The sequence below is a fragment of the Cervus elaphus genome, chromosome 1 (genome assembly GCF_910594005.1).
Source record: "Cervus elaphus chromosome 1, mCerEla1.1, whole genome shotgun sequence".
Lineage (NCBI taxonomy): Eukaryota > Metazoa > Chordata > Mammalia > Artiodactyla > Cervidae > Cervus > Cervus elaphus.
The window spans coordinates 68,122,748-68,144,833 of NC_057815.1; the positions used below are offsets into that span (position 1 = coordinate 68,122,748).

At 47.1% G+C, this 22,086-nt stretch overlaps 1 protein-coding gene and 1 pseudogene across 2 annotated transcripts; both read right to left on the reverse strand.

Annotated features, from left to right (window-relative positions):
- Window positions 1-259: 259 nt before the first annotated feature.
- Window positions 260-21,722, reverse strand: LOC122696964 (olfactory receptor 2AT4-like). Of its 2 annotated transcripts, none has more exons than XM_043907221.1 (2): window positions 21,289-21,722; window positions 260-2,820 (listed from the first exon to the last, which is right to left on the reverse strand). In XM_043907221.1, exon 2 carries the CDS (start codon window positions 1,801-1,803, stop codon window positions 838-840), a length of 966 nt encoding a protein of 321 aa, XP_043763156.1. In that variant the 5' UTR covers window positions 1,804-2,820; window positions 21,289-21,722; the 3' UTR covers window positions 260-837. The 2 variants fall into 2 exon arrangements, 1 of the variants encoding a protein (XP_043763156.1); XR_006341965.1 differs by lacking the exon at window positions 260-2,820 and adding an exon at window positions 13,283-13,610.
- Window positions 10,737-12,069, reverse strand: LOC122702502 (annotated as a pseudogene).
- Window positions 21,723-22,086: the final 364 nt, after the last annotated feature.

Here is a 22,086-nt window from a genome sequence, read left to right on the forward strand (position 1 = left end):
TCTTTTTAAATTCCATATATATGCGTTAGTATACTGTATCGGTCTTTTTCTTTCTGGCTTACTTCACTCTGTATAATGGGCTCCAGTTTCATCCATCTCATTAGAACTGATTCAAATGAATTCTTTTTAATGGCTGAGTAATATTCCATTGTGTATATGTACCATAGCTTCCTTATCCATTCATCTGCTGATGGGCATCAAGGTTGCTTCCATGTCCTGGCAATTATAAACAGTGCTGCGATGAACATTGGGGTGCACGTGTCTCTTTCAGATCTGGTTTCCTTGGTGTGTATGCCCAGGAGTGGGATTGCTGGGTCATATGGCAGTTCTATTTCCAGTTTTTTAAGGACTCTGGGATTAATTTTTATGTATGTTTGAGGTAAGAGACAAATTTCATCTTTTGACAAGTGGATATCTGATAGTTATAATACTATCATACACTGACCTACAGTGTCACTTATATATCAATTGCCCATCTATTCAAGGGTCTGTTTCTGGGCTCTCTGCTGTGTTTCATTGATCTACATGTCCATCTATGTCTTAATAACTACTTTGTCTGCATTCCTGTCTTTATTCTTACTTTAGACCTATTATGTTAAAAAATCTAATTGATACTTTTAAGAAGATACTTTACACACTGTATCTGACATTCTTATTTCTTTCCACAAAAGGATTGATTTCATTACTTAGCTTTTCATTAATTTTGGAAAGGGAAGCTCCAATAGTGCATTTTTGGTCTTGCTATAAGTCATTCTTTCCTTCAAAAAAATTTTTTTATGGCATTCTCTCTTCTTAACACACAGGTATCCTGGGTGCAGGATTAACTATATCTAAGGATCAAAGGTCCTCATGATGCCCTAGGTCTTGAGGACATGCTATTTTGGTGATGGCTGCTTTGACATCCTTGTTCCTCAGCGTGTAGATGAGAGGGTTGAGGACAGGTGTGAGAATAGCAAACACCACATTGCCCACTATGTGGAAGTCAAGGGGTAGGTCAGCCCTGTAGGCCACATAGGCTATGGCAATGGATGAGTAGTAAGTGCCAACCACCAGGAGGTGGGAGCTGCAAGTGGAGAAGGCTTTGGAGCGTCCTTCTCGGGAGCTGATGCGAAGCACTGAGGCCAGAATGTGGGCATAGGAGAGAAGCACCAGGAGAAGGGGCAGGAAGGATACCACCATGGCGATGCAGAAGCCCATGAAGGTCTGGGGGGTGGTGTCAGAGCAGGAGGCTTGGACCACAGCTAAGTGGTCACAGAAGCAGTTGTATATGTAAACAGTGCTGTCAAAAGTCATGTGGGAGGTCTGCACCACTGCTGGGATGGGCAGAAGGAGGGCAGTGAGCCAGGCACTGGCTGCCAGGGCAGCACTGGTCTGTGGGGTCATGAGTACAGGGTAGTGCAGTGGGCGGCAGACAGCCACATAGCGGTCATAGGCCATGACCACCAGGATGAAGGCTTCAGAGCAGTTAAGGCCATGGAAAAGGCACATCTGCAGGAAGCAGGCAGAGAAGCTGAGGTAGTGGTCCCCAAGTAAGAGGAGGGATAGCATCTTGGGGACAGTGGATGTGGTGAAGAGGATGTCCAGGGCTGAGAGGTTAATCAGGAAGAAGTACATGGGTTTATGGAGTCTAGGCTCTATCACCATGGCCACCAGGATCAGGGCATTACCCACCAGGATAAGCAGGTAAAAGGACAAGAAGGTGAAGAAGACAGGGAGAAAGAAGACATCCTGTAGAGAGGGGATGCCCACCAGGTAGAAGATGGGTGAAGAGTCTTTTGACCCATTACAGGCTGAGGCATACATGGTGGGAGAGAGCTATATGCCAGGGTGACAGGCAGTCAGAGCATCTGGAAACTAGATAAAACAGAAGTTTGGAAGGAGAATTCTGTATAGTTCACTCTACAATGATTGCAATCCAAATCATTTATGACTGAGTTTGAAGGACTGGGGCTATCATTCTTCCATCTTAACCCACAATTTACTCCTTCCTTCTTCCATAATGTATTTAGTAAGTACCTACAATGCACAAGGCCGTGAGAAGGTAAATAAGGCACATAAGGTCCCTGCCTTTACAAGGCTTAAATTCTAGTAGAAGGATGGTGGGTTTAAAAGCAAACCACATAGGATTTCCCTGGTGGTCCAGTGGTTAAGACTCTGTACTCCCAGTGCAGAGGGCCTGAATTCAATCCCTGGTCAGGGGACTAGATCCCAGATACTAAGACGAAGATTCCCTATGTGGCAACTGAGACCCAGAAGAGCCAAATAAATAAAAAAATATTTTTTTAAAAGCCAATCACTTGGTTAATGATTAGTTATAGCTATGATAAGTGCCTTGAAAGAGCTACTGTTCCTTCTCTGCTCCACGTCCTACAGTATCTTTTGAGCATCAGATCTTAGATGATCGCTTAAGATTCCTACGTCATTACTTCTTCTTCTGCTCTTGTTTCAGGTTCTACTAAGTGATATCACTCTACCACATCACTAGAAAGAGCTGACTTTTCCAATATTTTCTGCAGCATGCTGCTTGCCCAGGCTACTCATTACCCAGGGAAGGGCTCCCCTTTCATTTTCTGGGTTCAGCAACTCTGCTGATTTCTCTCCCTGCCAAGTTCTCTGGGTGCTCTCTCACTCATGTTTCAGTGATGGGAAGGACCCATGCCTTCAGAGGGACTGCCTTCTTCCTGATGGAGCCCAAGCTGACGGGGCATCTTCTCCTCCTTTAGGGTCTGTCAACATCCTTCCTCCTGGCTGCCACTGCCCAGCCAGTGTTGTATTTAGCTCTTTGATGCCAACAGTGCTGTGGGCTCCTCCAAATACCAGCTGAAAAGACACAAGGAGCTGTCATGAGAGCTAGAAAGGACCCAGAGAACTGAAAACTGTAGCTGCCCAAATACAAAAACCTCATACCATAAGTTGTTCGTTAAATGTGTGCTGGGGTCAATTCAGGGACTGCTGGGGCAATTTTGGCTCATCCCTACTTCAGGATGAGCCTCTAATGAGCGGTCCAGGTAGTTTTATATTTACAACTCTATCACTGCTCTTTGAACTCTTTTGATGTCATCAAGCAATTTTCCTTGAAATTCTTAGGAACAATAGCTACTTTCTTTCTTTTCTGAAATAAATGCAAAACAGACTAGCTACAAACACCTCTCATGTCCTACAATCATAGAATGTCAGACTGAAACAAAAAGGTTTTTTAAATCTTCAATTCCAACACATCTTGCCCACCTGTTAAAAATGCACTAGTTTGCTCTGAGATGGATTTGGATTGTACAGCCTGGCTTCTAGATTTGGACGTGGGGACTGGCAACTGCATTGTCTCAAATGAGCACGGGAGGGACAGCTGTCCTGTGTGTGTGCTCCTGGAAAGAGAATCTCAGAGGTCACACCAAGGACCTGGCAAGAGACTGACCTGATTGTCTCCACGTTAAAGCATTCACTCTCAGTTAACCAGAACCTTGGTCCAACAAGTATGGTCACCAGGTTTTTTTCACACCTGAAGGAATGTAGATTGCACTGCCCTGGACATTTCTGCTCTCAGAGAAGCAATTATGGCTGCTGGCCCTGGGTGAGGCAGAGCAGGGGACTGGAGGGGCAGAAAGGCAGGGAGCCGAAGCCAGCATGGCCCTAAGGGAGCCATCAGATCAAGTTCCCTTCCCCCTTGCAGATGGAGAGAGGGATGCTGAGACCCCCAAAGGAGAGGTGGCACGCGGTTTTTCACATCAACTGGTGCTGGACTGTCCAACAGGCAGACTAGGCATATGCTGGGTCACCAGCCAAGCAGGGGCACCAAGAATACTCTTGGAAAGAATTTGACATTTAATCTTTCAAAGCACAGTTCAGCTGGTGATCTTAGGAAATATCTAGAGTTAGCTGGACTTTCTTACACTATTTTACACATTAGGTTCTCATTTTGTTTTGGACTGTGCACCACATCTGAGGGATGCAGTCCTGTGCTTAGGGTCTTTTGTTGCTGTTCTTAATCGCTTAGTCGTGTCCGACTCTTTGTGATCACGTGGTCTGTAGCCCTCCCAGCTCCTCCATTTGTGGGGTTTCCCAGGCAAGAATACTGGAGTGGCTTGCCATTTCCTTCTCTAGGAGATCTTGCTGATCCAGGAATCAAACCTGCATCTCCTGCATTGCGGGCGAATTCTTTACTGCTGAGCCACCAGGACCTAATAGGTACTATTTCCCAGGGCACAGAACTTGCCCCAGCAGGTCCTCCCTGTTGGGATTGTCTAGGAGAATGTTACAGTGCAGGTGGGGACAGGGAAGGATAGAGAATCACCAAGGATCTAACCTGATGCTTTGCTTCATGTGCATCATCTTCTCCCATCATCCAACCTTGCCAGGGAGTAGTTGTTCCCTTCAGCATATGGAACAAGACCCTTGTTTAAGGCAATGGTTGGTGAGGGGCAAGAGCACAGGTCATTCTGGAGCCAGCCTACTATAGAAGAACCCTGCCTTTAGCAACCAGAAGTCCTGGCTCCTGGACCAGCTCTGCCACTCACTTCTTGTGACTCTGGTGTATGGCTGTTAACAAAACCGACACCATCTTGGCCCCTTTCAGTGTCTCCCGTCCTTCCACTGACCCTAACCAAGATTGTACTGTGCAGTAAACCACTTCTCTGTTATCAAGGGCTTTGTAGTTAACAAATATTGCTTAATAATTAAAAAAAAAAAACAAATGTTGCTTAATAATTAGGATCATGTGGCCTCTATGCTGTTAGTCCCCAAACAATGCTGGAAATCTTCCGTGATGTACTCCCGGCACTCACGAGACCAGTCATCCAGTCATTAATCTTGATTTAGGAATGCATATCCTGTCTCCAAGCACTTACCCCCATGCCCTAGATTAACTATAAAATTGTCCCAGTGGCCCCTCCATGGTGCATAGTGCAGCTATGAATGCTTCCAGATTGTTGTCTACTTGATCCTGATGTTACCCTATAATAAAACCACCTTGTAAGTTACCCTATAATAAAAAGATCCATTGATCATATGGAGCTGCCTGCCTCGTTTTACAGTCTCAGAATGCCTTCTCAATTTGGCGGAAACTTTTCATTCCCTCCATCCTCCAGCACTTGGTTTTCTCATCTGTGTAGTGATGGGTTTAGGGGAAAAGAACTCCGAGGGGTTTCTAATCTGATGAACCCTTTTCCAAGTGTCTGCTCTGTGTCTGGCAGAGCACATTTCACATGGTCCATGACCCAAAGGGAGAGGGCGAGGGTGAGGGCTCTCCCAGCTAGTGAGCACCTGCTGCCAGCCAGGGGCTTTATCTTCAGCATGTCCTGAGGGCCTTAGTGGTCAAGTGTGTGCACTGTGAGTCAGAAAGGACCAGATTCCCATCCCAGCTCCTAACTGCAGCTCATTTCCTTCATCAGTGACCCCCTGGGGTTGCTGAGTCCTGCAGAGAGAATACTTAAGCAATGCTACACAAGAACCTGGAACAACTATAAACCCCAAGCAGGCTAGTGTCTCCAATGTTACTGCTGCCATCAGCCTTGCTTTTCCATGGAAGGCCTTGACCAGGACAGTTTGAATCCCACCTCTGAGCACATAGAGCTGACAGGGTATGTGGTCCAAGGTCCCACAGCCCACATACACACAGCAGACCTGGCTCCTGGGTGCCTGCCTGTTGTGCATATCCAACTAGTCTTCCTGATCCCTGGTCCCAGTTCTAGCCCCCCTTCCCACATCCTTGCCCTGTCTCCACACTCTGGTCTTTGCTGAGCTCTGGCACATCACCCTCAGCTAACTCACCTGCCAAGTCCTGTCTACCTTGATGCCTCTCGTGGTGTCCCCTATGTGTCTTCCAACCTGGCTGGCAGAGAAGAGCCTGGTAGCAGATGGGCTGTGGCTAATTAAACCCCTAACCCTCCCTTTCAGCCAGGCCTGCTGGAGTACTCTCCCTCGAGGCAGGGATTGAATCCCTACTCACCCAGGATTGACTTCTTGGCCCCTCCTAGAGTTTATGTTGGGATGGGATTTACCTCTGAGATTTGCCGATAGTGAGAACAACATTGTTAATAGCCCTCATGGGTTCCAGAACTTTACAACCAATGGGGCAGCTTTTACTGACATTATTCCATTTGGTCCCCAGAACAGCCAAGGGAGACAGGCAGGTCAAGACGAGGAAATTGAGGTCCAGAGAAGTGAAATGACTTATTGATGCTTATGCTAATGTTTAATATTAAAGCTACATGGCAGATCCAGAACTTCATCCCCAGGACCGTACTCTGCATATGGGTCAGGGCAGAGGGTCTAAAAAGGGTCCTGGGTTTGAATACCAGTTCTAATATATTTTAGCTATGGTTGGGAAGATCCCCTAGAGAGGGGACAGGCTCCCCACTCCAGTATTCTTGGACTTCCCTGGGGGCTCAGACAGTAAAAATCTGCCAGCAATGTGGGAGACCTGGGTTCAATCCTTGGGTTGGGAAGATCCCCTGGAAGAGGGCATGGCAACCCACCCCAGAATTCCTGCCTGGAGAATCCCCATGTATGGAGGAGCCTGAAGGGCTAATCCATGGGGTCGCAAAGAGTCAGAAACAACTGAGTGACTAATCACAGCATGTCACTTAAGCAAGTTACTTTAACTCTGAGTCTGAGTTTCTCCATCTATAAAATGGAACATAACAATATTACCCATCTCATAGAGTTGTTGAGAGAATTTAATGAGATAACTTAAATTGAAGAAAGTAGGGAAAACCACTAGACCATTCAGGTATGACCTAAATCAAATCCTTTATGGTTATACCATGGAAGTAAGGAATAGATCTGATAGACAGAATGCCTGATAAACTATGGACAAAGGTTCGTGACATTGTATAGGAGACAGGGATCAAGACCATCCCCAAGGAAAAGAAATGCAAAAAAGCAAAATGGCTGTCTAAGGAGACCTTACAAATAGCTGTGAAAAGAAGAGAAGCAAAAGCAAAGGAGAAAAGGAAAGATAAACCCATTTGAATGCAGAGTTCCAAACAATAGCAAGGAGAGATAAGAAAGCCTTCCTCACTGATCAGTGCAAAGAAATAGAGGAAAACAATAGAATGGGAAAGACTACAGATCTCTTCAAGAAAATTAGAGATACCAAGGGAATATTTCATGCAAAGATGGGCGGGATAAAGATCAGAAATGGTATGGATCTAACAGAAGCAGAAGATATTCAGAAGAGCTGGCAAGAATACACAGAAGAACTATACAAAAAAGATCTTCATGACCCAGATAATCATGATGGTGTGATCACTCACCTAGAGCCAGACATCCTGGAATGCAAAGTCAAGTGGGCCTTAGGAAGCATCACTATGAACAAAGCTAGTGCAGGTGATGGAATTCCACTTGAGCTGTTTCAAATCCTAAAAGATGATGCTGTGAAAGTGCTGCACTCAATAAGCCAGCAAATTTGGAAAACTCATCAGTGGCCACAGGACTGGAAAAGGTCGGTTTTCATTCCAATCCCAAAGAAAAGCAATGCCAATGAATGCTCAAACTACTGCACAACTGCACTCATCTCACACGCTAGTAAAGTAATGCTCAAAATTCTCCAAGCCAGGCTTCAACAATATGTGAACCATGAACTTTCAGATGTTCAAGTTGGTTTTAGAAAAGGCAGAAGAACCAGAGATTAAATTGCCAACATTTGTTGGATCATGGAAAAAGCAAGAGAGTTCCAGAAAAACACCTATTTCTGCTTTATTGACTATGCCAAGGCCTTTGACTGTGTGGATCATCACAAACTGTGGAAAATTCTGAAAGAGATGGGATTACCAGACCACCTGACCTGCCTCTTGAGAAATCTGTATGCAGGTCAGGAAGCAACAGTTAGAACTGGACATGGAACAACAGACTGGTTCCAAATAGGAAAAGGAATATGTCAAGGCTGTATATCGTCACCCTGCTTATTTAACTTATATGCAGAGTACATCATGAGAAACCTGGGTTGGATGAAGCACAAGCTGGAATCAAGATTGCCAGGAGAAATATCAATAACCTCAGATATACAGATGACACCACCCTTATGGCAGAAAGTGAAGAAGAACTAAAGAGCCTCTTGATGAAAGTGAAAGAGGAGAGTGAAAAAGTTGGCTTAAAGCTCAACATTCAGAAAACTAAGAATAGGGCATCTGGTCCCATCACTTCATGGCAAATAGATGGGGAAACAGTAGAAACAGTGGCTGACTTTATTTTCTTGGGCTCCAAAATCACTGCAGATGGTGACTGCGGCCATGAAATTAAAAGACACTTACTCCTTGGAAGAAAAGGTACGACCAAGCTAGACAGCATATTAAAAAGCAGAGACATACTTTGTCAACAAAGGTCTATCTAGTCAAGGCTATGGTCTTTCCAGTAGTCATGTATGGATGTGAGAGTTGGACTATAAAGAAAGCTGAGTGATGAAGAATTGATGCTTTTGAACTGTGGTGTTGGAGAAGACTCCTTGAAGTCCATTGGACTGCAAGGAGATCCAACCAGTCCATCCTAAAAGAAAACAGTCTTGAATATTCATTGGAAGGACTGATGTTGAAGCTTAAACTCCAATACTTTGGTCACCTGATGCGAAGAACTGACTCATTTGAAAAGACTGATGCTGGGAAAGATTGAAGGTGGGAAAAGAAAAGGATGAGGTGGTTGGATGGCATTATCGACTCAATGGACATGAGTTTGAGTAAACTCCTGGAGTTGGTGATGGGCAGGGAGGCCTGGCATGCTGTGGTTCATGGGGTCGCAGAGTCAGACATGACTGAGCGACTGAACTGAACTGAATGAGATAACAGACATAGGGTATTTGGAGTGAAACACAATTATGGAAAATTACTCCAAGAGTTTTGTTTGCATTTTCTAGCAATACCCAGGGAAGAGGCTGCCTGCATACATTCAGTTTCCCAGGGGAATAGTGATGTTCTTCTCCTGCAGGGAAAGATGCACTTTTCATGGGCTCTTAGGGTCTCTAGATGCCTAACAGCTGGCTTTATAGATACTGTACTTCTATAGGATGTCAATAGCTGGCATCCAAGCTTTGACTGCTTAGTACCCAGTAGTTGGTTTGTTCTACTTATAAAGTTGCTCTCTTATTCCCTTTCCCCCCAAAGGGAAAGCACTGAGGGTCAGGGTCACCATGCCGCTATCTTAGGGTATATGTGTGTGAGTTGTTAGCAGCCAGCACTCAGCTGCTAGAGGACAGACCACTGTCTACTCCAGTCTATCCCTTGAACCTCTCAGATGCATTCACTTTTTAAAAAGTTTTTCTAACATGGACCATTGTAAAAGTCTTCACTGAGTTTGTTATAATATTGTTTCCTTTTGTTTTGTTTTTTTGCCTGTGAGGCATGTGGGATTTTAGTCTCCCCTACCAGGGATTGAACCTACATCCTCTGCACTAGAAGGCAAAGTCTTGGCAACTAGACCACAGGAAAGTCCTAGATTCATTCATTTTTCATAGGTTCACTCCATTTGGACATAGGGTTTCCAGAATTCTGACTGGTCACATTTTCAAGGGAAATTTCCAAGAAAAAGATTAGTTGAATTAACAACTGCCCCTGCGGCTGCAGTCAGTCCCAAGGCTGCAAGCAATCCTCCTCTTCTCCCTCCTCTTTCACCCATTCTAGCTCCCCTTCCCCTTTTCCTTCACATTCAATCATTTCAGTGGATCTAGATGGAGTCCCTTCTAGCATGATCCAGATCCTCGTCCATGTCAGTTCTGAACCCCTGGTTGCTATGCCTCATCATGCTATGGTTGTTTTCATGGTCCACTAAGAGTTAGAGTTGGCAGAAATAAGAAATGCTTACTTGCCTGAGTGCCAACCTCCCAGTCCCCATTGTGGAAGAGCAGTTTTCTTTCCTCCTGAAGATCATGGTAAATTGCCCTTGTAAACACGGTAACTCCTCTTTGTGACTGCTGGTCTACTCTCACAGTGAGCTTAAAATGACCAGGCAGAAGGTGTAGCTTTACATTTAGTGAGATTTATTGTGTCTCCAGTTGAATCAGGACTGCTTAATCCACAGAAGCCAGAGTCATCAGGACTGGAAACACAAATTTCCCCAGTTGGGTCACTGATGAGTGGAGCCACTCTAACTTCCACCCACCAGTTCTTGGCAGGAAGCATCCCTTTTTAATGGACATCCAAGCTGAAAACGGATCCATTCCGTTGGACAAGAACACAGACCCTGTGACCACTCCTTGACTGGAGAAGCTAGTGGTTTCCTTATGCAATCTTCTCAAGCCTCTCACCCAACTGTACTGCTGACTCATGAATATTTGCTAACAAACAAGTGATATCAATGCCCAAAATAGAAGAACTTACAGGAAAATGTTAACATTGAATCAAATGCTAACTTCTTGGCTCCTTCAGTCCCCTCCCCTGTTGCTTCTCTCTGTCATATTGCCTTATACTACTTCTATGGGTCTGACTCTCCAGTTAAATGATAAATACCATGGGAGCAGCAAATAGGTCTGGTTTATTTCTGTCTCCTGCAGATCAAGTAAAGATTTTTAATATGAATCACTGGATGATCAAATTTTATTCATCATGTTAATGACTGGGGGAAATTGTGAAAATCAATTATTCTGTGGCACCAGTGGGAAGACTTCTTGATCCATTGTTTGAGGACCAGGTTTTAGGTGTCTGATCAACCAAATGAAGTCAATTTGGGTTGCTATAATTCATTTAAAAACATTTATTGTGTTTATTCTGTACTGGGCACTGTCATTTGTGTCCAGGGAGCTGAATTAGTTGTAACTAAGGATCAAGGGCCCTAGAATTCCCTAGATTCTGGGGACATGCTATTTTGGTGATGGCTGCTTTGACATCCTTGTTCCTCAGCGTGTAGATGAGAGGGTTGAGGACAGGTGTGAGAATAGCAAACACCACGTTGCCCACTATGTGGAAGTCAAGGGGCAGTTCAGCCCTGTAGGCCACATAGGCTATGGCAATGGATGAGTAGTAAGTGCCAACCACCAGGAGGTGGGAGCTGCAAGTGGAGAAGGCTTTGGAGCGTCCTTCTCGGGAGCTGATGCGAAGCACTGAGGCCAGAATGTGGGCATAGGAGAGAAGCACCAGGAGAAGGGGCAGGAAGGACACCACCATGGCGATGCAGAAGCCCATGAAGGTCTGGGGTGTGGTGTCAGAGCAGGAGGCTTGGACCACAGCAAAGTGGTCACAGAAGCAGTGGTAGATGTGAGCAATGTTTTCAAAAGTCATGTGGGAGGTCTGCACCACTGCTGGGATGGGCAGAAGGAGGGCAGTGAGCCAGGCACTGGCTGCCAGGGCAGCATTGGTCTATGGGGTCATGAGTACAGGGTAGTGCAGTGGGCGGCAGACAGCCACATAGCGGTCATAGGCCATGACCACCAGGATGAAGGCTTCAGAGCAGTTAAGGCCATGGAAAAGGCACATCTGCAGGAAGCAGGCAGAGAAGCTGAGGTAGTGGTCCCCAAACAGGAATAGGGACAGCATCTTGGGGATGGTGGTTGTAGTGGAGAGGATGTCCAGGGCTGAGAGGTTGATCAGGAAGAAGTACATGGGCTTGTGAAGGCTGGGCTCTATCACTACGGCCACCAGGATCAGGGCATTTCCCACCAGGATGAGCAAGCAGATTAAGAGGAAAATGACAAAGACAAGGAGGAAGAGGGATTCAGGCAGAGAGGGGATGCCCACCAAGTAGAAGACAGGTGAGGAGCCCTTTGATCCATTGCAGGTGGCTTCCGTTGTGAGTTGATGCTGGATATCAGCAGACAGACACTGGAAATATCAATACATTCCTGTTAACCAGAACAAGCATGAAAATGCCAACTGAAACACGTATCTTTTTCCTTCCAACCATGGATTTCAATCCTAACAGTTTCTTTGTGTCTAGAATTTCATTGCACGACTAAGATGCCCAGGATGGTGAGTTGTCTAAGGAGCACTGGTTGCAAAGCTGGTCCTGTCTGGTGGGGAAGAGAAATGAACATAAACCCCTGAAGGGCTGTCAAAGGACAGGTAGAACACACACCAAGAACTGGGGGCAGTGTGAGCAGCTCCAGGGATGCAGAGAGTCCCACACATGAAACAAGTTTCTTACAATCTGCATTATCCCATGTGGCAAAAGACTGGCTTGAAAATGAGCAAATTCCATATAACTAGAGGTATGCAAAGCTGGGGTCTTTTTGGCTAAAATGGTGCAGAGGAAGTTTAATATTTAGATGGGAGCTATATTAAAAACCTTTAAGCAACTGTCTGACCCTAGGTCCATTGGTTCTTTTTAAAAAGTAATATAACTTTACAATATTGTAGTGTTTTTTGCCATACATTGACATGAATCAGCCATGGATTTACATGTATTCCCCATTCCGATCCCCCCTCCCACCTCCCTCTCCACCCGATTCCTCTGGGTCTTACCAGTACAATATTGTAAAGTAATTAGCCTCCAACTAATAAAAATAAATGAAAATAAATAAATAAATAAATAAACATACCTTTTAACACACACACAAAAAAAAATAAATAAAGAGAATGTGAACTGGGGGGGAAAAAAAAGTAATATAACTGAGTGACATTAATCAGAACTTGGAGGATTCCCTTTCTATGATGTCTTATTGATACAGACAGCTGCTTTCCTCAAGGACCACTACAAAATGCCATCTGCTTCAGCTGAGAACAGCTCCTCTTTCCATGCAGCTGCTGCTGGGGCTCTGTCTGTCTCAGTCTAACATGAATGCCCTGGGACCTGTCCTTGGATCCTGTCTCTTCGTCGTGTCCAGGGACCAACCATCCTGCTCTGCCCAGATCTGCCTGGTTTTAGCACTGCTAGTGCCATGTCCCAGGAAATCCCTTAGTCCCTGGCAAACTGGGATGTTAATCTCCCTACAAAGGTAGAAGCATTTTATATGCCTTTGGTAAAAGGAGTCATTTCCCCAGTGAATCCAAGTGGAACATGGATTCTCCACCTATTGGGAAAAAAAGAAAAAACCAGACTCCCACGCACTTCCTGGACTACTCCATGGTCTTCCCCACATCAGGCTGCTGCAGCTCAGCAGATATCACTGTTTAGCCACTTCATGCCCACTGCCTGGGCCCCAGTCCAGAGTGCACCACAGAGGACTAAAACATCTCAGAAGCAGTGTCAGGAGAGAAGGCCAAGCCCTTTGCAGAGAGTAAGTCCGCTCCTAGGACCACTGAAGAAAGCTACTGAGGATGCGTGGCAGCCCAAGCCCCCCTGAGTGAGACTTTCCAACCCTCAGAACTGAGCCAATGGCAGTGTTGACTCACCCTTCACCTTGACTGAGCAATCCAAGGCCAGGTTACATTGATGTTCACTGCCTCTCTGCCCCAGGAACCCCTGGAGCAGATCCACTTGATTTTCCAGAACCATCTCCAGCATCTCTCCCTCTTCTAACAAAACGTTCTTGTGTCAAAGATTATGTAAGCACGAAAAATTGCTTGCAGACAGTTGAGTCCCTGACCCTTTCTTTCACAAATGAATCTTCAGGCTGGGGTGGGAATGGGGAGCAGCCTCAGGTCAACAGCTAGTCTGCACCAGCCTTGGTCCTGGAATCTAGGCCTCTGGATCTGGTCTTAGACTCTTTCCACCAAGACAGGCCACTTGGAGGATTCAGAAGCTTTGGTTTCCACCTGGGAAAAAAATAGGCCAAAATTTTTCTTTTCCTCTCTCTGTTTCTTAGACTGCTATCAGAGACAGTTGTGAATTTCTCTTTTGTTCTGAGGGTGTTTTCAAACAGTTTCAAGTGGACTGGTTACTAAACAGAGGCTCTGCGTGACTAGTAAAAAAAAAAATGCTATTCTCAAGAAGTGACTTCCCTGGTGGTCCAGCGGTTGAGAAACAGCCTTGCAATGCAGGGGACCCAGGTTTGATCCCTGGTGAGGTAACTAGGACCCCTCATGCTGCGGGGGAACTAAGTCTGAGTGTCACAACTACCGAGCCTGCGAGCTACAACTAGAGAGTCTGCAACGCAAGGAAAGATCCCACATTCTGCAACTAAGACCTGATGCAGCCAAATAAATTTTTTAAAAAAGAAAGAAGTGACTTAAAGAAGAGGTGGACTGGATGCATCTGCAAGCAGAAAAGTCACGGCAGTCAGTGCACCCATCCTGAGTAAAACTGCTGTACACTTTGTGCCTGGTAGAAGCTAGCTCATAACAAACCCTCAACAAATACTTTTAAAATAAATGAATTAATGAATGAGACGGTTAACCCAAGTTCAACTTAACTTTTTCCTATAATGGACAATCAGCAGGGATTTTTACTTTTTTTGTTTTAGCATCTAAATTAATACAAACCATATTTCCGGGGAAGCTGATTCACTTCTGAGATGCTGTTCTCTCCCCCCGACTGAGCCCACGTAAGTGGGTTATGTGAGGTTTGTGCGAGGTTTGCAGGGCTGCCACAGAATATCAGAGCCAGAAGGATCCTTAAAAGCAAGCAAGGTAGTCCAATTCCCATGGCCCTCCACTCATTTATCCAATAAAGTAACTCAGAGAAGGGAGCGACTTGCTCAATCAAGGTCACACAAGGAGATGAAAGTCAGATCCCCGACTCCCTGCCCAGGGCTCCCAAGGGTCCACCACAGAAGAGGCACGCCCCTGTCTGGCAGCCCGGATCATTCATGTTTCCCTCAGCAGCCTGCGGCTTTCTTGGGGCTGGAGACTGAGCCGGCTCCTCTCCTGTAAAACCAGCATCTCCGTGGGGCCTGGCACCTCACTTAGTGTTTCCACAGAACTGTCCTGACCACCCCCAGGGCTTTCCCTCCAGCGTTCTGTGGAATCAGACCCTGATTCTGTGAAAGCTTCTGGCCCTGCTCCCTTACTGTTGCTAATAGGGAGGAGGAGGCCTAGAGAGGGGCTGTGCCTGGCCATGGTCACACAGTCAGTGAGTCAGCAGCCAGCCTACATGCCCAGTACCTTCAGCCACGTGCTATTCTTTGCAACTCCATGGACTGTATGTAGCCCACCAGGTTCCTCTGTTCATGAGATTCTCCAGGCAAGAGTACTGGAGCGGGTTGCCATGCCCTCCTCCAGGGGATCTTCCCAACTCAGGGATTGAACCCATGTCTCTTACATCTCCTGCATTGGCAGGCAGGTTCTTTACCACTAGCACCAACTGGGAAGTCAGCCTGCAATGCTATAAATTGAGGCAGAAAGAGTTTAGCCCATTTCCCTTCTCTTGGAGCCCCTCTCATTGTGGGATGAAGGTCCCTGACTGTCTGCCCCTTAAACCATGTCCTTCCAGAGCCTTGTCCCTCCTTGGGCTCTGACAGGCTCTGGGCACTTCCCTGTAGCCTTCAAGTCTCCATGAGGGGGGCTCAGCTCACCTGCAGCTCAGCCCACTCCAGCTGCCCCTTCCTCTCCCCAGGCCAGTGTCACCTCAGTAGGGAGGACCAGGCTGGGGCTGAAACTGGTTTCATTTGTCCCCTAAGCCCTCATCCCTAGCCTGCTGGGGTCCTGTCCCCTGAGGCCCCCTTCTATCAGGGCCCTGTGTATTGCTTTTCTGGGGACTCCCAAGTGGCTGGTTAGCAGCTACCACTGGGCTTTGCTAGATATGAGAACAACAATATTAATAGTCCTCACTGGGGCACAGAACTCTGTGGTCTATGGAGGCTTTCCCACCAATTGAAAAACAATTCAGAACCCCATGTGACAGGTGAGGAAACTGAGGTGCAGAGGTGAAAGGAATTGCCCAATTCACACAGGACAAGCAGAATCGAGATCTCAGGTTTGCTAATTCTTAGTCTAGCCTCTGAGCCAACCAACCACACAAATGAGAAAAAGTTTGTGGAAAAATCTCCATGTAATTGTAAACTGTGCTATTGGCCAGAGGATGGGGTGTGGAGAACTTCTGAGGGTTTTGAAGTTAGAGGAACAGGTATTACAGAGCAGAGAGTTACTCAGTTTCCCAAATGTTCACTCTCTCTCTCCTTGGCTTCTCTTACTCTGTCTTAGATGGAGTTTGTTCTCCATTGAATGAGTCTGGGAGGCCATAGAGTGGATATGTGCTCAGACCCTGGTGGCAGACCAGTTTGGGTTCAAGCCTGGCTTGGAGCTCTCTGAGATTCTGTTTCCTCTTCTGTTGAGCGGGAGTCTGTTCTGTGCAAGCTCTGTACTGCTGAGGTACAGGGTGAGAAGAGGCAAAGGGGGCCGTCAGTTGTCAGAAGCATCTTCCACCCAGTTAACATGACCCTGCCTCTCTCCCAGGACTGTGGGAAGGCCCATAACATTCCCAGTCCAAGTCTCTTCCATCTAAGAAAGTGGATGGGGTGGCCCAGAAATGTCTCCAGAAGGAGTCCATGTATCTCAGGAACATTTTTTTAAATTTATAGGTTCCTTTTTATTTAAAAATTATTTTATTTATTTTTGTGGCCATACTGTGTGGCATATAAGATCTTATTTCCCTGACCAAGGACTGAACTTGTGCTCCCTACAGTAGAAGGATGGAGTCTTAACCACTGGGCCACCAGGGATGTCCCGTCTCAGGAATATTTTCGAGTTCCGAACAGAAGGCACAGCCTGGCCCTCTAAATTCCTCCCCGCCCTGCGCCCACCCCCAGTGGAGGCCAGCTGCCTAAGCCACTCTGCCCTGGAAAGTCGTCAGTGACGCCCTGTCTATCTCCGTCTCGCCCCTACTGCTCCTCACCTTCCCTGGCGTCAGGCTCCGACAGATCCAAGAGGCTGGAAAAGGAAGGCGCCAAGGAGAAAAGGGAAGCTATAAATACACTGGGGGAGAGACTGGGCTGCCTCCTGGTGGGGGCAGGAGGCTCCTGGAGTGCTGGGGAGGAGAGTCCAGAATCCAGGGCCATCACTGGGGCCTCCAGCACACTCATCACTGTCACCATCGTTTCTTCCACCAGGAGGCAGTGTGCCATTGGCTTTGGGGGCCACACACTTGAGTTCAAATCCCAGCTCCTCCACTTGGGCAATGACATCACTTCTCTTTGTCTCCCCTTCATGAACAGTAGGTAACAGTAGCGGCTATATTGGCTGGAGTGAAGGTTTAGTGAGACACTCTAGGTGAGAGTTCTTTGCAAGCTGTGAAGTGCTGTGAAGAAGATTTCTATATTATCACCACCATAGTCACTGAGAGGCCACCCCTTAGATGTCTTCCCCTCTGAGGGGGGACAGCCTTCTCTGATGAAGTGGGTTGTGCTATTGGCCGCCTGAGGTACAGGTACTGTGACAGCGAGGGGATATGTGCCTGGTGGTCAGGTCTTAGGTACAAGTGCATCACTGTCACTGTCTCCCCAGGTAAGGGGACCTGAGGTGATCAGTCACCTCTGAGGTACCCTTGAACTGCTGTGACAGCCTCCACTGGTGAGGAGGGGGGTGGTATCATTCATGTCTGAGGTACACATACACTGCTGTCACAGTCCCCTCAGGTAGAGAATTTATGCTTAGTGGTCATGTCAGGGGCACCCCACACCACTCTCACAGCCTCCTCAGGTGAGGGGGCTGTAGTATCTGTCACATCAGAAGTAAGTGTGAAATGCCGTGAAAGCCTCCTCAGGTGAGGGGAAGTGTGGTGATGGTTCGTGTCTCACCACACGCTCCTGGCCTGTGGAACTGGGACATCACTTGCATGTGTACCTCAGACCTCATTGCACAACACTAACCTGTATAGGGTAGGACATGTAGCATTATCACTGGTTAACCAATGTTAATGGGAACCAATGTTCCCAACCAACCAATGGTATTCCTATCTCTTTAAGAATTTTCCAGTTTGCTGTGACCAAATACAGTCAAAGGTTTTGACGTAGTCAATAAAGCAGAAGTAGATGTTTTTCAGAAATTCTCTTGCTTTTTTGATGATCCAATGGATGTTGGTAATTTGATCTCAGGTTCCTCCTCTGCCTTTTCTAAATCCAGCTTGAACATCTGAAAGTTTATGGTACACATACTGTTGAAGCCTCACTTGGAGAATTTTGAGCATTACTTTGCTGCTGCTGCTGCTGCTGCTAAGTCACTTCAGTCGTGTCCGACTCTATGATGAATGCAACTGTGCAGTAGTTTAAACATTCTTTGTCATTGCCTTTCTTTGGGATTACAATGAAAACTGACCATTTCCAGTCCTGTGGCCACTGCTGAGTTTTCCAAATTTGCTGGCTTATTGAGTACAGTACTTTCACAGCATCATCTTTTAGGATTTGAAACAGCTCAACTGGAATTTCATCACCTCCACTAGCTTTGTTTGCAGTGATGCTTCCTAAGGCCCACTTGACTTCGCATTCCAGGATGTCTGGCTCTAGGTGGGTGATCACACCACCGTGATTATTTGGGTCATGAAGATCTTTTTTGTATAGTTCTGTGTATTCTTGCCACCTCTTCTGAATATCTTCTGCTTCGGTTAGGTCCATACCATTTCTGTCCTTTATTGTGCCCACATTTGCATGAAATATTCCCTTGGTATCTCTAATTTTCTTGAAGAGATCTGTAGTCTTTCCCATTCTATTGTTTTCCTCTATTTCTTTGCAATGATCACTGAGGAAGGCTTTCTTATCTCTCCTTGCTATTGTTTGGAACTCTGCATTCAAATGGATATCTCTTTCCTTTTCTCCTTTACCTTTAGCTTCTCTTTTTCAGCTATTTGTAAGTCTTTGTTAGACATCATTTTGCCTTTTTGCATTTCTTTTTCTTGGGGATGGTCTTGACCACCGCCTCCTGTATGATGTCATGAATCTCCGTCCATAGTTTTTCAGGTACTCTGTCTATCACATCTAATCCCTTGAATCTATTTGTCACTTCCACTGTATAATCATAAGGGATTTGATTTAGGTCATACCTGAATGGTCTAGTAACTTTCCTTACTTTCTTCAATTTAAACCTGAATTTTGCAATAAGGAATTCATGATCTGAGCCATAGTCAGTCTTATTTTTGCTGACTGTATAGAGCTTCTCCATCTTTGGCTGCAAAGAATATAATCAATCTGATTTTGGTATTGACCATCTGGTGATGTCCATGTGTAGAGTCTTCTCTTGTGTTGTTGGAAGAGGGTGAAGAAGTTCTGGAGATGGATGGTGGTGGTTCTACCACAATGCAAATGTACTTAATGTCACTGAACCACAAACTTAAAATGTTTAATAGGGTAAATTTCATGTTTTAAATATGTAACCACACTCACAGAAGGCTATGGTTTTTTTCAGGAGTCACATATGGATGTGAGAGTTGGACCAAGCGGCAAAGAATTGATGCTTTCGAATTGTGGTGTTGGAGAAGACTCTTGAGAGTCCCTTGGACTGCAAGGAGATCAAACCAGTCAATCCTAAAGGAAATCAACCCTGAATATTCATTGGAAAGACTGGTGCTGATGCTGAAGTTCCAATACTTTGACCACCTGATGCAAAGAACTGACTCATTGGAAAAAGACCCTGATCCTGGGAAAGATTGAGGGCAGGAGGAGAAGGGGACAACAGAGGATGAGATGGCTGGATGGCATCACCAACTCAATGAACATGAGTTTGAGCAAGCTTTAGGAGATGGTGAAGGACAGGGAAGCCTGGAGTGCTGCAAAAGAGTCAGACACGACTGAGCGACTGAAAACCACCACCACACCCCTCCCCCACCCCAAAAAATTAAGTGACACAGCTACCAAGTGGAAAAACCAGTACTCCTGCCCCAAAGCCTTGTTCTTGTCCACCCACAATTTCCTCTCATTGCAAGTGGAACTTCTAATCTGGGAGAAGACAGAGGAGTAGTAGGCATCCACATCAGGCTCAGAGAGAGGTTGATCCTAAGGGCCCAGGGTGTGGGCCAGGGCAGGGTTTCAAGCAGGGAGGGGCACGGTCAGATTTAAGGGCTGGAAAGTCCCCTCTGGCTCACAGCAAGATGGAGACTGGAGATGGGCAAGAGGCTGGAACACTGCCCAGGCCAGAGCTGCTGGTGGCCAGCACCAGGGCAGTGACAGCAGAACGCGAAGAAGTAGGCTGGTTTGAGAGACGAGCGTGGAGGAGAGGGAGAGAGGGGAACAGGCAGTGACTGCACCCACTGCCTCCCCTGGCCTGTCCACTTCAGCCTCCTCTGACAGTCTCCTTTCCAGCCCCCTCCTCCCCACCCCCGGCGCCCCGCCACTAGAGTCTTAAATGAGGAGCCAGGGGCGCAGATCTCCTCTCTGGCCCCCAGGGGGCAGTGTTACAAAGTCTGCAGGGCACTGGGGCGCCTGCAGCCAGGGGCAAAGGCTTGCTCCTCTCCGTCGCCGCTGCACCCCTACCCCTGTGTCCTCTCTCCCAGAAGTAAAATTATTAATAACTGTAATCTCTCATGTCCCACACTTGATACTTTACAAAAGCAGTGGTACATCCATTAGCTCACATGTTCCTTCCCCAAAGATGGGGCAGAGCAGGAAGAGACCCAGAACGACCACTTTATAATAAGGAAACCTAGGACCAGGCAGGAAATAGGACCTGACCAAAGCCAATGTGTTAGTTACAGCTGGGGTTGGGAGCCACAAGCCAGCCAGTGCCCAGTCTGGACCCTGTGAGAAGGAAGAGTCTGCAGCAACCATGGAACAACAGGCCACCCCACCAGCCTGGGAGCCCCAAATTCACCCTTGAACTCCCTTCCACCTCAGAGGTAATTGAGTCCCATGTCAGTGGGGTTGTCAGCGAGGTCGGACCGCCCTGGCATGCACCTGATTTACTTCTTCCTCATCCTCCGCCTCCAGAACTACAAGAGTCATCGCCATTACCATCATCACCATATTAATAACGGCTTGTGTCTGCTCAGCTCTCAGACTTAGTGAGCACTAATACTAATCCATCAACTCATCTGAGCCCTCGGACAGCCCTGGGAAGGTATTTCACAGACAAGGGTACCGAGAATCAGAGACAGCAAGAGACCAACCTCAGATCACCCAGCTAGGTCTCCAGAGAGTTCACAGTCTCCTGGGAGAGCTACGCATATAGAGTTGAAGACAGAGTGAGATGGTTGGGTTTAGTGCAGCCCTGCTGGGAGGTTTCCCATCATCTCTGCAGATGAGGAAACTGAGCCTCAGAGATCTTCTTATTGGGTCAGGATGAAACCATCTGTTGCCACACTCATGCTCTGTCTGGGCACAGTGCATGCAGAGTTTCTAGTAGAGTACGTATTCTCTCCAGGCTGGAGGGAGAGGCTGGTGAGAGTTAGAGGCAGCTGGCCGCAGGGGAAGGCTGCTGTTAGGGCAAACGGGCTTCTCCAGGAAGAAACTCCAGGCCAGCTTTTAGCTGCAGAGAGCAGAGCTGGGGCTGCACGGGGCTGGATGGGCCGGAGGAGCCAGTGGCTGTGCTGAGCCAAGGTGGATAGGGCTGAGTGGCCAGGCTGGACGCTTACCTGCCTGCAGACCTGTCTTCTCACCCAGTTGGGAAATTTGCTGTGTTCTGATCCAGGAGCCATGCCAACAGTGGGAAAGTCCCGAAGCCTTGGCAGGAGGGGGCTCTGTTTCTTTTCCACCAGAGGGAGATATCAAAGCCCAGGGAGAGACTGTGATTTCCCCATGGTCACAATGTAGCAGAACCTGCTGGTCTCTTGGCCTCAGTCTCCCAATCTGAAAAAGTGAGGGACTGAATTAAATGAGCTCCAAGTTCCTTCTGGGCTCTGATCTTCTGAGTGCCATCCTTGCTGTCCTTGGCTCAGACCCCAGTCTGGCTGTATCCTCGACATGTAGCCCTGGGCAAGTCACATGGCCTCTCTGAGTGTCAGAGTCCTCATGGCTGAAGTAAGTATGATACTGCCTCCCTTGGGCAGATCTAATGAGCCATGCATGGGATCACGTGGGCACAGCTTGGGCTCTGACCCCCGCACAGCCTCTGGGGGTAGGGATGACTGAGGCTCAGACGGAGGCCATTGCTTGTCTGCCTGGCCAAGGGCTCATTTATAGATATCCGCTCCCTGGCTGCCAGGCCAGAGGGAAGTGGGAACAACAGTGCTGATGTGGTAGTTTAGGACCTTTTTTAGGAAGGAGCCTCTGCCACTCTTCCTCTTCCCCCAGTGCCCTGCCCTGACCTCCATCTTCTGGACATTTTCCCAGTGATCCTCAGAACAGTCCTGAGGTTGGGCCATTTGATGTCAGCATCTCCATTTAACAGATGAGAAGACTGAGGCCCAGGGAAGAGAAAGGGCTTTCTCCAA

Excerpts from the sequence above, each read along its gene's own strand:
- LOC122696964 (XM_043907221.1), bottom strand. The coding sequence starts at position 1,803 with ATGTATGCCTCAGCCTGTAATGGGTCAAAAGACTCTTCACCCATCTTC.